The 11,523-nt window shown below is 48.7% G+C and overlaps 5 protein-coding genes across 5 annotated transcripts; 2 read left to right on the top strand and 3 right to left on the bottom strand.

Moving 5' to 3' along the window:
* Positions 1-565: 565 nt before the first annotated feature.
* On the bottom strand, positions 566-2,921 carry F4812DRAFT_72854 (PLP-dependent transferase). Its single transcript, XM_047939360.1, has 3 exons — positions 2,494-2,921; positions 2,348-2,407; positions 566-2,146 (listed from the first exon to the last, which is right to left on the bottom strand). The coding sequence occupies exons 1-3, from the start codon at positions 2,674-2,676 to the stop codon at positions 1,073-1,075; spliced, it is 1,317 nt and encodes a 438-aa protein (XP_047789305.1). The 5' UTR covers positions 2,677-2,921; the 3' UTR covers positions 566-1,072.
* Positions 2,922-3,571: 650 nt separating this feature from the next.
* F4812DRAFT_433459 (snare-complex protein syntaxin-18 N-terminus-domain-containing protein) lies at positions 3,572-5,492 on the bottom strand. Its single transcript, XM_047934637.1, has 3 exons — positions 5,126-5,492; positions 4,360-5,060; positions 3,572-4,297 (listed from the first exon to the last, which is right to left on the bottom strand). Exons 1-3 carry the CDS (start codon positions 5,240-5,242, stop codon positions 4,057-4,059), a joined length of 1,059 nt encoding a protein of 352 aa, XP_047789304.1. The 5' UTR covers positions 5,243-5,492; the 3' UTR covers positions 3,572-4,056.
* Positions 5,493-5,586: 94 nt separating this feature from the next.
* Positions 5,587-8,165, top strand: F4812DRAFT_72745 (MFS general substrate transporter). The gene is made up of 3 exons (XM_047939359.1): positions 5,587-5,750; positions 5,840-6,038; positions 6,097-8,165. The coding sequence occupies exon 3, from the start codon at positions 6,217-6,219 to the stop codon at positions 8,005-8,007; it is 1,791 nt and encodes a 596-aa protein (XP_047789303.1). The 5' UTR covers positions 5,587-5,750; positions 5,840-6,038; positions 6,097-6,216; the 3' UTR covers positions 8,008-8,165.
* Positions 8,166-8,584: 419 nt separating this feature from the next.
* On the top strand, positions 8,585-10,148 carry F4812DRAFT_465631 (uncharacterized protein; the record flags this gene model as incomplete). Its single annotated transcript, XM_047938462.1, has 3 exons — positions 8,585-8,835; positions 8,900-9,554; positions 9,593-10,148. 3 exons carry the CDS (start codon positions 8,585-8,587, stop codon positions 9,815-9,817), a joined length of 1,131 nt encoding a protein of 376 aa, XP_047789302.1. The 3' UTR covers positions 9,818-10,148.
* On the bottom strand, positions 9,580-11,167 carry F4812DRAFT_465629 (TauD-domain-containing protein; the record flags this gene model as incomplete). Its single annotated transcript, XM_047938461.1, has 3 exons — positions 9,580-10,128; positions 10,230-10,962; positions 11,015-11,167. 3 exons carry the CDS (start codon positions 11,165-11,167, stop codon positions 9,875-9,877), a joined length of 1,140 nt encoding a protein of 379 aa, XP_047789301.1. The 3' UTR covers positions 9,580-9,874.
* Between the last annotated feature and the right edge of the window lie 356 nt (positions 11,168-11,523).

Raw genomic sequence — 11,523 nt, 5'->3', positions numbered from 1 at the left:
ATCTCCCCACACGATACAACTCAGTGAGTGTATCCCCTGAATAGGCAGCCAACCAACTAGCCAGCAAGCCCCTTTCCTCTCCTCTCCTCCCGAGCTCTCCCGCATTCCGCTCCTCCAACACAACCCGGTAGAACCACTCCCCCCTTTTCGACGGGGTCGTAAGGCTGCTTTACTTGTGAGTCAGATCCCGACCTCCCCTCCCCCCCCCTAGCCTGAGGGAATAATAATACACCTGCTTGCCTAGCCTAACATAGGTACCTAGCCTTGCTCGCGGAGCTAGATACATACATACAGCCAGCCAGCCAGCCAGCTACGTGGACAGGAAGACCCAAAGGGTCTGTGAACCGGGTACGCAAAGAGCTGAGCACCTGATATAGATGCCACGCCTAGAAACCCCTCGTCGGACACCAGCCAGAAGAGTCATTCGGCGGACCTCGTGCAAGGCGACTTCGTTGGCCTTGGCTTTGAAACCCTAGTTGTTGTTCTCCACGCTTAAACTCTATTCCCATAAGGAGGTAGGTAAGTAGGTAGGTAGGTAGTCGAGAACCTGATGACCGACCTAGATAGAACGAACCTACGAGAATCTAAGATTAGAACATAGGTACCTAACATACATAGATGTGGTGTCGTAGAGTCCTCGACTATCCAGGTAGATAGTACTCAGCTGTGGAAAGGAAAGGAATGTGATGTGACGTCTCCAGAGACGTATAACAAGTTCTCTTCGTACTTACACTACTACCAAGTAAAAGCGACACGTTTCATAAATCTATCGCATGATCATGATCATGTTCATCCATAATCATATTTCGGATCCAGTCGTCAACCCTAAAAAAAGGGACGAAGGGACGAAGGGCGCAACCCAGTAATAATAAATTGCCTTAAAAACGAGGAGAGAGAGAGTTCTATGACTCCAATCCGATTTACGTTTTGTTTCCCATGACCGAAACACCGAAGAAGTCATCATCAAGTAAGACCCACGCATATCCCTACCCCTCTCCCCCCTTCCTCGCTCTCTCAACATACCTAAACATCTGTCCTATTCCATCCTATCCTCGCCTCGCCTTTCCTTTCCTTACTGAACCTCCCGAACGACGGCGTTGATCGCCTTGGCGACGTACTCGACGTTCCGGGTGTTCAGGCCGGCCATACTTATGCGGCCGTTCTTCGTCATGTAGATGTGGTAGTCGGAGCGGATCTTCTGGACCTGGGCCTCGGACAGGCCGGTGAAGCTGAACATGCCGATCTGGTCCGTGATGTGGTTCCAGGTTCCGGGGGTGCCCAGCTCCTCAATCTTCGACCGCAGGGCGTCGCGCATGGACATAATGCGGCCGGACATGGTCTTGAGGTTCTCCTCCCACTCCGAGAAGAGCGCCTTGTCGTTCAGCACGATGCTGGCGATGCGCGCGCCGTACAGCGGCGGGTTCGAGATCTCGGACCGCTGCAAGATGGACAGCTGAGACGCGACTCGGGTGGCCGTAGCCTCGGCGTCCGGCGCGGGCGCGGTGACGAAGTGGAAGCAGCCGGCTCGCTCACCGTACAGACCGAAGTTCTTGGCGAAGCTCTGTGCTACGACGAACTCGAATCCCTGTTCGACGAAGTATCGGACGGCCTCATTGTCGCGCAACAGGTCACCCGACGCGAAGCCCTGGTATGCGGAGTCGAAGAAAGGGAAGTGGTTCTTCAGACGAATCACCTCTGCGATCTCCTTCCACTGCTCTAGTGTAGGGTCGACACCGGTAGGGTTGTGCGCGCAGGCGTGCAGCAGAACAACTGATCGATCCGGAGCGCCGAGTAAGGCCGACTTCATACCCTCGAAGTCCAGACCTCGTGTCTCCTTAGAGAAGTAGGGGTAGCTGGCGATGGGGAGGCCGACATTGGTGAAGATCTGGTGGTGGTTTGCCCACGTAGGGTCCGAGAGATAGACTTTTCTGGTTCCTTTGTAAAATTTGGCGAGGAACAGAGCTCCCAGATGGACGGCACCGGTGCCCGAGATGGTCTGGAAGGAAGCAACGCGCTTCTCTTTAATCGCAGGGGAGTCGGCACCACCGAGGATCAACTCGGCAGATTTGCTGGTGAACGAGGCGAGACCAGAGATAGGGGCATATTCGTGGTTTAGCTCGGGATCGTTGTGGAGGATATCGTCGGCCTAATATGATTTCGGAAAGGTGAGTAAATTATAAATAAGTTAAGTTCAAAGTTCAAAGAGAGTTGCTTTGATGTTGGTTTGGGCCGATATAGGAGCTTTGGAAAGATATGGGACAAAGCCTTTTTTGTTATATTTTTTTATTTCTTTTTTTTTTTAAAAAAAAAAACCAAAAAAAGAGAAAATGGAAGATAATAACGATACCTTCTTTACTACTGATAATATCCAAGGCTTAGCATTGTCGTCTCGATAAACGCCGATACTCTAAATTCTAGTTAGCAATTGGTAAACTCTCTCGATATGAGGTAGTTAAGTTAGTTAATAAGAAGGGCTGATGCGGTGAGACATACTAAATCTACTTTGTTGGGATCTTCGTCAGCTCGGAAAGCTCTTACGAGACCAAACAGAGGATCCTCAGGAGCTTGAGGAACGACCTCAGCCGTGAAGTTGGATGCTGATGGCGGCGACATTTGTTTTGCTAAACTCTTAACTCGGGACGCTGATTGACCGTGGTATGATGAATCAAAAGGCATGATCTCGAGAGAAAGAGAGAGAGAGAAAAGGAATATATAGATAAAGAGTGCGGAGGAAAATAAGGTGTTATGCAAGCTCGCAACTCACAAGGGTCGCAGGGTCGCAGGTCGCAGGGTCGCAAGCAGCTGTCCGAAGCGCAGGACAACACGGGGGAGGGGCAGTGACTAGTGGGCTGATGGAATATGAAACCAGGTGAATGTTATAGGTCCGTTAGCCCTTTCTGCAATTGAAGAATGGGGTCAAATATTGTTAGATTCTCCAATTTGGTACCCACTCTTTACGTATCGGGGTACCTTAGGTTAGGTCTAGCCTCTAGGTAGGTACCTTGAATAATAATAGAATGACGGGCGAGGATCTAGGCGGTCCCTTTAGGAGGTAGTCCCTTGAGGTAGTCCTCGGGTGGTCCCTTAGGCGGTCCAGTCGGAGAGGAACAGCAGATATGGCGGGGTCGAAAAAAGGGCCAGGCTAGGTACATGTATGGGGACGTACGTCAGAGGTTTAGCGGCGGGGAGAACGGGGAAATCACTAAAATACCCTTGATACATGTAAGTTAGTATGCTATTGTATTGGACTTTATGTATATCAGGTGGTGTATTATTGGGTACTCGAGGTAGGTACCTACCTCGAGTACTTGCCTTAAGTGCCCAATTTGGTTGAGTACATGTAAGTCGGATAAAAGGAACAGAGGAAGGATTGGAAGTCACGATGGTTTAAGAAATTATTTGAAGTTAGTACCAGGTAATAGCGTACCTAAGGTAAGGGGTTACATGTACTGATGTAGAGACGGTTCTAGGGAAAAAGTAGGTAAGGTAAGTTGGAGCCGGAGCTTGGAGATTAAGTAGCCGGTCGCTAAAAAGAAAAAAAAACCAATTCGCTTCTCTTCGACCGAGGTCCCGTATCCGCAACTAAGCTATGTAACTTACACGGTAAACTTATGAGTATTGTCGTCATCGGTTAAGGACCAGAGGTCACCGGACCCATCGCCCACGGTTAATACGGAGTTTGGTTCAAGTAGACCGAATCCTTTTTCATGTACGCTTGGCATGGGATCTACTCTTTAACTCTTCCAGCTTCCCATCTGAGACTTACCATCAAACTATTGACCTATTGACCTTTTTATTTTCCTGCTTGCGTGCGCGCCTATAGTAACTTTATTAGCTTGATAGCTTTATTACATCGTTTATGTACATTATCTACATCGTGCCGAGAATCTTGGAGTTATTCACAAAGAATAGTCTGCCGGAGGGATGTTGTTGTCGTTGACTATAAGTACAATTCAGCATGTGATTTCCGATGTGACCTTCAGCTTCAGCCTCTTCACATGCTTTTTTTCTTCTTCTTCATCTCACAAATACCCGCGTATAAGGCTGGTACCTGTTTCATATAACTAAGTCCCACACGATCAAAAATGCGCATAAACCGCATGTTGCGAAAAATGTGTACTTGGCTGGACTCGCTTTCTTCGCCGCTTGCCCTAATTGTCTGTTGGCTCCTCCTATATTCTCCGTTGTCTTTTCCGAATCGGCTACTAATTGTTCGATACCCGCTGACTGCGTTGTCAGCGTGTCGATTAGCTGTGTTTGGAGCTCTGATATCTCAAGCAGTGACTTTTCCGCAGTCCTGGAAGTCCATGTTAGCTCAGCTCTATCTTGTCATCACATTCTATCCCGTAATCAACTCACCTAACTTGATCCAACGTGCTTTCGTAATGTTTGAGCATATCTTGGTTATCCTTCTCGAACATCTGTATTTGCTCCGCAGTTAAATCTCCTGTCGGGATATACGCCGGTGTCTCTTCGGGTGGCAATGCTTGACTTGGTCTCCTTTTTGATTCCTCAGTATTACCCGCCTCTTGTGCGCTCGCCAACGCGCCCGTGGAAACAAGATGTTTCCGTGACTTGGCTAATACGCTTCTACTCTTCTCCATTTCCCTCATCAACCGTATCTCCATCATATCTTGTTGTGTCTTGACGCATTCTTGAAGTCGGTGCCGTAAAAGCCACAGCACGCTGTCCCGGTGGTTGCTAATGGTCTTAACGCGCTCTTCGGCTTCGACATGTTCGGGCGACTTGCTAATTGATCCGCCGCCTGCCGCCCACGCTCCTAGTGCACCTAGACCGCGGGCAAACTTCTTCTGGATTATCCTAGACTCGATTTCCGACCGCGCTTGCTCGACGTCCGCGAGACGGCGTATGCTCGCATTGAGCTCCCGCAACATTTTCTTGGCATTTGCATCTATCTCCTCGCGCTCTCGATCCGAAAGCGGTCGCGGTTGTTTGTCTGAATGCGCCGACCGAATCAGCGTCTTTCGCGGTTGGGCAGTCGAAAGATACGATTGTCGTATGTTTCTAAGGTCGGCATGAAGCGAGGCTATATGGGAATTCTGAAGTCTCTGGTTAATTACTACTAGTTTGTAGGATGTGTAGGTGTTCAATCGCGAGTACTTGCTATTCTGTAAGCCTCCTTTAGAAAATCATCCAGACTGTCGAAGCTGAAGCTTCGTCTCGTAGTTGAAGCTTCGTGCTGCTTGAGGAAGCCATTGAAAATAGGAGTGAGATCGGTCATCGTGAAGGTTTCGGGAAGTTGAGTTTCAGTAATAAGGCATAATTTATTATTTTAGTGTTGAGCAGTTCAAAGTTTTTGTCGCGTTGTTGCGAAGCTATCAACTTGTTCAATTCAATGTGCGATGCCCCGTTAATTCACATAATGATGCTACCTATCTATTCGTCGGTGAAAGGTAGAGCTGATGGCCGATGTGGCTTGTGTTGTATAATACATACATACATGTATGATGCAATAATATAATACGTGGCTTTTACAGTGCTGTACAGTGCAGCTCTGTTTGACCCAACGCGCTGGAATCAAGCTTGACTTAATTTCATATCGATATTATGCATTCTGGTTTCACAATCCCAATCACAATCGCCCGGTCCCGGCAGTTCCCAGTACCAGATCTTAGTAGATAACGTTGAATTCTTTCTACATTAGTTCACTATTTAGGTCATCTTGATTGGATTTTTTATTTTACTTTTACAATGGATATACCTATTAGGCATGGCTTCGCAGATCTGATGTGAGTTCAAAGTCATCCCCTAATATACTATGCATTTGACGTTATCATCCAAACATCCCGACTTCGCATTTCGCTTAAATTTGTTATAGTTTCTTTCTTTTTTTTCTCGAGTCCGTATATCGGTCAAGTCGTATATGTACTTAACCGCTTTAATTCCCAAGGTTGACGAAGGTCCAGTAATGTTAGCCACGGCTTATTGTATGGCTACCACCTGTCTTAAGTTTTTACGGGAATAGCACTGATAAGGGACACATTCGCCGTAGAGATCCGCGGGAATAACCGCAAAATGTAAAGGGAAACTTTTGATGGCCACTTATATCCACTTTCCCATACTGAACCTTGCTAGCAATAGCCGAACGGGGAAGAATAAGTAGGAGGATGGGTACAAATTCGGTTTGGTAAATCTTCTCCTATCCCATTTTTTATTTACAATGTCATGTCTTGATGTAATTGTAATATCGTGGCAATGAATGATAATGAGAAACCGCCGACAACACCAAAGGATCACCATGATAAGACACAAGAAGATCGTTTCTCTATAGAAGAGGAACTAGCACCCCAGTCTCAGTCTCTACGCCAAAGTAGTGATCATACTCATACTCGTACTCATACTCAATCGAGAGATTCAGACGACGAAGAAGACACACCCGGTTCTGAAGATGGCGTTGAAGATGATGATAATAGGCCTCGAGACCTCGAGACGCTCTCTCGAGTGTCCAGTGGCCCACCTTATACCGTTTTCTCGCCCTCCATGATACGGTGGATAATCTTTATGAATACCATCTCAGCTTTCCTGTCACCCATTACGGCCAACATATATTTTCCGGCTATTCCAGCTTTGTCGCGCGATCTCGGTGTCACCGTTGGGCAGGTCAATTTGACGCTGACGACTTACATGATCTTCCAAGGTTTGGCCCCGACGTTGTACGGTGATTTAGCTGACGTCGCCGGAAGACGACCGGCCTTCATCATTGCTTTTACCATCTATCTTGGCGCCAACATTGGATTAGCTCTGCAACGCAATTATGCAGCGCTGCTCGTTCTCCGTATGTTACAGAGTGGCGGAAGCAGTGGTACTCTTGCCCTCGTTTACGGGGTGGTTGCTGACATCGCCCCGACCTCCATTCGAGGAAAATATATGGGTATCGTCGGGGCGGGTTTGACGATAGGCCCTTCCCTGGGTCCGCTTATAGGCGGGCTGCTAGCGCAGTATTTAGGATGGGCAGCGATATTTTGGTTCTTATGCATTCTTGCCGTCGTGTGGATGATCCCTTACGTCTTGGCGGTGCCGGAGACGGGACGGAAAGTCGTAGGAAATGGATCCATCCCGCCACAGGGCTGGAATATGACCCTTGTTGACTATATCCGGTTCAGGCGTCGCCCCGGGAACCTGTCGACGGGTCAGGTAAAGCAGAAGCTCCGATTTCCAAACCCATTCAACACACTTGCTGTTATAGGTAATAAGGATATGGCGATGATCCTCTTCTACAACGCTTCTCTCTATATAGGCTTCATGATTGTTACGTCCACTCTCGCCTCCCAGTTTGCCGAGATTTATCATTATAACGATATCCAGCTTGGATTATGTTATTTACCGATTGGTGGAGCGACTACAGTGGCGTCAATCGGTAATGGATATATGATAGATTGGAATTATCGTCGTATAGCTAAGAAGCTAGGCGTCAACATTGACCGGAAACGTGGAAACGACCTCAAGGGATTTCCCATCGAAAAAGCCCGTCTTCAGCTGGTTTATCCGCTCGTTTCTATCGGAGCCGTGGCGTACATCGGCTTCGGCTGGGCATTGCACTACGAAGTCCACGTGGCCGTTCCTTTAGTGCTATCCTTCTTTATCGGGACATGCGTCACCGGGCCTTTCCAAATCATCAATGTTTTAATTGTTGATTTATACCCCTCAGCTCCTGCAACGGCGACCGCTGCAAACAACTTATGCCGATGTTTATCTGGTGCCGTAGCCGCGGCAGTTATACAATACATAATAGATGCCTGGGGAAGGGGATGGGCTTACACCTTTATTGCGCTTATCTTTACGTCACTTTCCCCGGCCCTTTGGGTTATTCAGAAATACGGACCTAAGTGGAGAGAAGAACGTATAGAGAAGATGAAGCAAGCCATCGAGAAAAAGGAGGCGGAAACCAAAGCCAAAGCCACAGCCACAGCCAAAGAGAAAGGAAGTGCTGCAGTCGAGCAGAGCAACGATGGTATCCTTGCCGAGCCTCAAGTCTCATCTAGATAAACCTCATCCTTGGTGTCTGGTTTAAACTATAAACATATGCTATAGGAGGCCTGTGCTTATGGGAACAGGCTTCCAGACATACATTGCACGAGACGTATAGCCATAGATTGCATAAGGGTGAGAAGTATAGAATCGAATGGCCTGTTTGTGTGATGGTTTGAGAACTCATACATTCTACACGCTGATGTGTAACTTAGTTATGAAGAGAAGCTTTCTTGGCAAGGGCATGGATTAAACACGAAGTTGGGCCAAGATTTATTTCATTTTGATTGTTCAGTGGATAATGATTTAGATAATTCTTCACGACGTCAGGATTCATATTAACGAGCTACGAAGCCTGATGCGTAAATAGGGGGAGTTGGGGTTAGGTACATATATGAACTTCATAGATAGGTAGAAGGTATATATGCATAAACATGGATACCTTATAAATGGATATATAAATAAATGATATTCTTTACACTTCAAGGTTGCGTCTTCTTACCCTTGTTTCCTTAAACAACTTCAAACAGCACACTTTCATCTTTTTTTTTTCCATAATTCTGCAAAATGTAATTGATACCTCACAGCATTGGATATGACGCGTAAACTACCGTGGAAAAGGGTCGAAATAGACTCAACTATTACTCCAAGATCGCCTAAGTCGACGCCTATTAGGCAACAGAAAACAAAACGTGAGGACAGCGACGATGATGATAAGCAGGTGGTGGCTTCGCCTGGTCCTAGTAAACGGATAAAGACGTCCGATTCTGTATCTGGATCTCCAGTGCCCAAGCAGACGCCTCCTCCTGGATCATCACCGCCTGCTCCTAAACCACTTCCTGAAAGGTGCGTATGCGTGCGTGCATGTTCATCTCTTAGCAATTGTAAACCCGTCTAATTTCATATTTAGCTACATGATAGAGGGCCTTGAAAATGATGACTTGTATCGGATGGTGGAGGATGAATTTTTATCAACTGCTCAACAGTTCACCGCTCATCTCCATGCTGCTGAGTATCATCGTCTAAAGGCTGCATCTAAGTCGCAAAATGCGGATACAATCAGGGACATCTCGAGACCAGTTGTCGGACGGATGACCGACCCGGTTAAGCAGAAGCAAGAACGCAAGGCTCGTCTTGAGAAGCAGAGAGCGGCGTTGAGAAAGGCAAGGACCAATAAGGACAAAAATGACGACTCGACTGCGAGTGAGAGCGACCTGTGGGATTCCGCATCTCTGCACGGACTTATGGAGAGCCCAAGAAAGAAGGTGACACGTCTAGACAACCTCGCTAAGGTAGCAACTACAACTCGTGCTGCCGCTGGGTTCCACACAGCTAAGCCCGGACAGCTATTCACCACCTCTCATCCAATCCGTAAAGATCTTACTAGCAGTAGACCCCTACCTAAATCGATGCTTAATCACAATAGCGAAACGGAAAGTGATGACGAGGATTTAGATGCTCCTTCTTCCAGGATGGCTGCGAATACAAAAGTGAAACCTATATCAACTACGTCTGCATCTACGTTACGCCTACGTCTCAACTCCCAAAACCAAGGCAAGTCCCAGGTATGACAAGGGACAACGGCCCTCTACGCCGTGCGGAGAAAGTTCATCCTATCATCCGACAACCAGAAAATCGGACCACCACGGAAGTCTCTGCATTATCAGACGACGATGCCGGCAGCGGAGACTTCCTAAGTCGTCTTAAACGGCGGCAGGAAGACCGCAAGCGCAGTCGCGAGCAACGTAGCAAATTAGCAGCAGCAGCAGCAACAGCGTCAAGCAAAGCGCAGTCAACAACAGATGATATCATTCCGGGGTTTCTATAACTTAGATGGGCAGGCTTATATTATATATACACACACAAGTAAATCAGGGGCGGGCAATCACGACGACGGCTGGAAGGGCGTCTCGTACGGCCGCTCGGCCTGCGGCGTGATGCGCGCCAGATGCCTTCGCTGGCCGGTCTTCCAGTCGTGCAGCGCCGAGTGCTGCGTTACGCGGTTGTCCCAGACGACGACCGTGCCCTCCTCCCACTTGACGCGCGCCTGGAAGTCGGCGCCGTACGCGAGGTGGTCGTATAGGAACTTGAGGATCGCGTCGGATTCTTCCTTCTTGAGACCGACGATGTTGCGGGTGACTAAGGTTAGGTAATTAAGGATTTTGTTTAGCAGGCGGCAGTCTTGAGAAAATACGTGGAAGGAGGAGCAGGAGGAGGAGGAAAAAGAAAATGGTACTTACACTGAGGGTTCACGTATAGCGCCTTTTCGCCGGTCGCGGGATGTGTCCGGACAATGGGGTGGGCATTCACGACGGGCTCTCGCCTTCTGATGCCGCCCCTTGCGTTCGACGCGTTGGCTTGTTCGATTCCGGAGTGGTTAGCCTTCAAGCCGTGTAGACGCTCCTGGAAGAGCGGGCTCAGGCGGTTGTATGCTTCGACAGCGTTGACGAATATGGTGTCGCCGCCAGTCTCAGGCTTGTCGAGGATGTATAGGAATGTCGTTCCGGGAGGCTGCTGCTCGTACGACACGTCCGAGTGCCAGGCCACTGAGCTGACAGTGTTCTCGAAGAATTGGTCATGGCTCTTATCCCCTTCACCACGGTGGACGAGGTGGATCTCGGGATGGCCTTCGGGAGAACCAGAGGTCGGGTGGATGTGGTGGCGGCCGAAGTAACCGCCGAATTCCAAAGCCTTCTCGATGGGCAGGTCGGCAAAGTCCTGGTCTCGGAATGCGACTACCTTCCTCTCCGCTACGTAGCGGGCGAGCTGGTCCTTGCCGGCATCGCTTAGAGAGCTCAGCTGGATACCGCGGATCTCAGATCCGATGGTGGGCGTGAGATCGACAATCTTGGTGCCTTCGGGAAGAAGGTCGGGATACGTGGTGTCGGCGTCCTTGCCGTGCTCGTAGTGCTCAAAGGGCTCCAGGGGAGGATACTTCTGCTCGGGATTCCATGTTGGCAGATAGTTGGGGTACTACAGAAAGGTCAGTATTGATCCAGCGAGTCAATTGACAGTATCGTCTCACCTTCGCGGGCCTTAGTCCAGTCTTACCCTCTTCGACGTCTTTGTCGTACTTGAAGGGAGCAATCTCCTTGTACGCGCCGAAGAATCGGGTCGTCTTCAGCTGCTGCGGTAGAGACTCGGTCTCGGTGACGGTGGTAGTAGCAGAGGGAGCCATGATTTCAAATTGGATATGTGCTTAACCTCGAGGTAGCTTTGGGGTTTATCTAGGCACCTAATCTATCACTACCAGAAAACCAAAGGAGATCAATTCCTACCCACAGCTGCCTCTACTGAGATTATATATATGTATTAGGTATATATATACATTTCCCACCTCCACCACGCCCGAGCACATGAAACTAGAGCTGATGTGCTCGCAAGGACACTATCACGCAACTCATCTACCGTTCCAATAGGAGACCCCATATCTTCATCGATCCTATAGCGTCCCCATTTTCCATGGTTGCCCACACCCTCCCTCGTCTCACGCTTATCAGATCCGATCGGAGCAATGTGTGGTCCTGTCTGGCT

The sequence above is a fragment of the Daldinia caldariorum genome, assembly GCF_022478825.1.
Source record: "Daldinia caldariorum strain CBS 122874 unplaced genomic scaffold F4812scaffold_11, whole genome shotgun sequence".
In the NCBI taxonomy this organism is placed as follows: Eukaryota; Fungi; Ascomycota; class Sordariomycetes; order Xylariales; family Hypoxylaceae; genus Daldinia; species Daldinia caldariorum.
The sequence above is the reverse complement of the archived record's forward strand: the minus strand, read 5'-3'. Positions and strand labels throughout refer to the sequence as shown.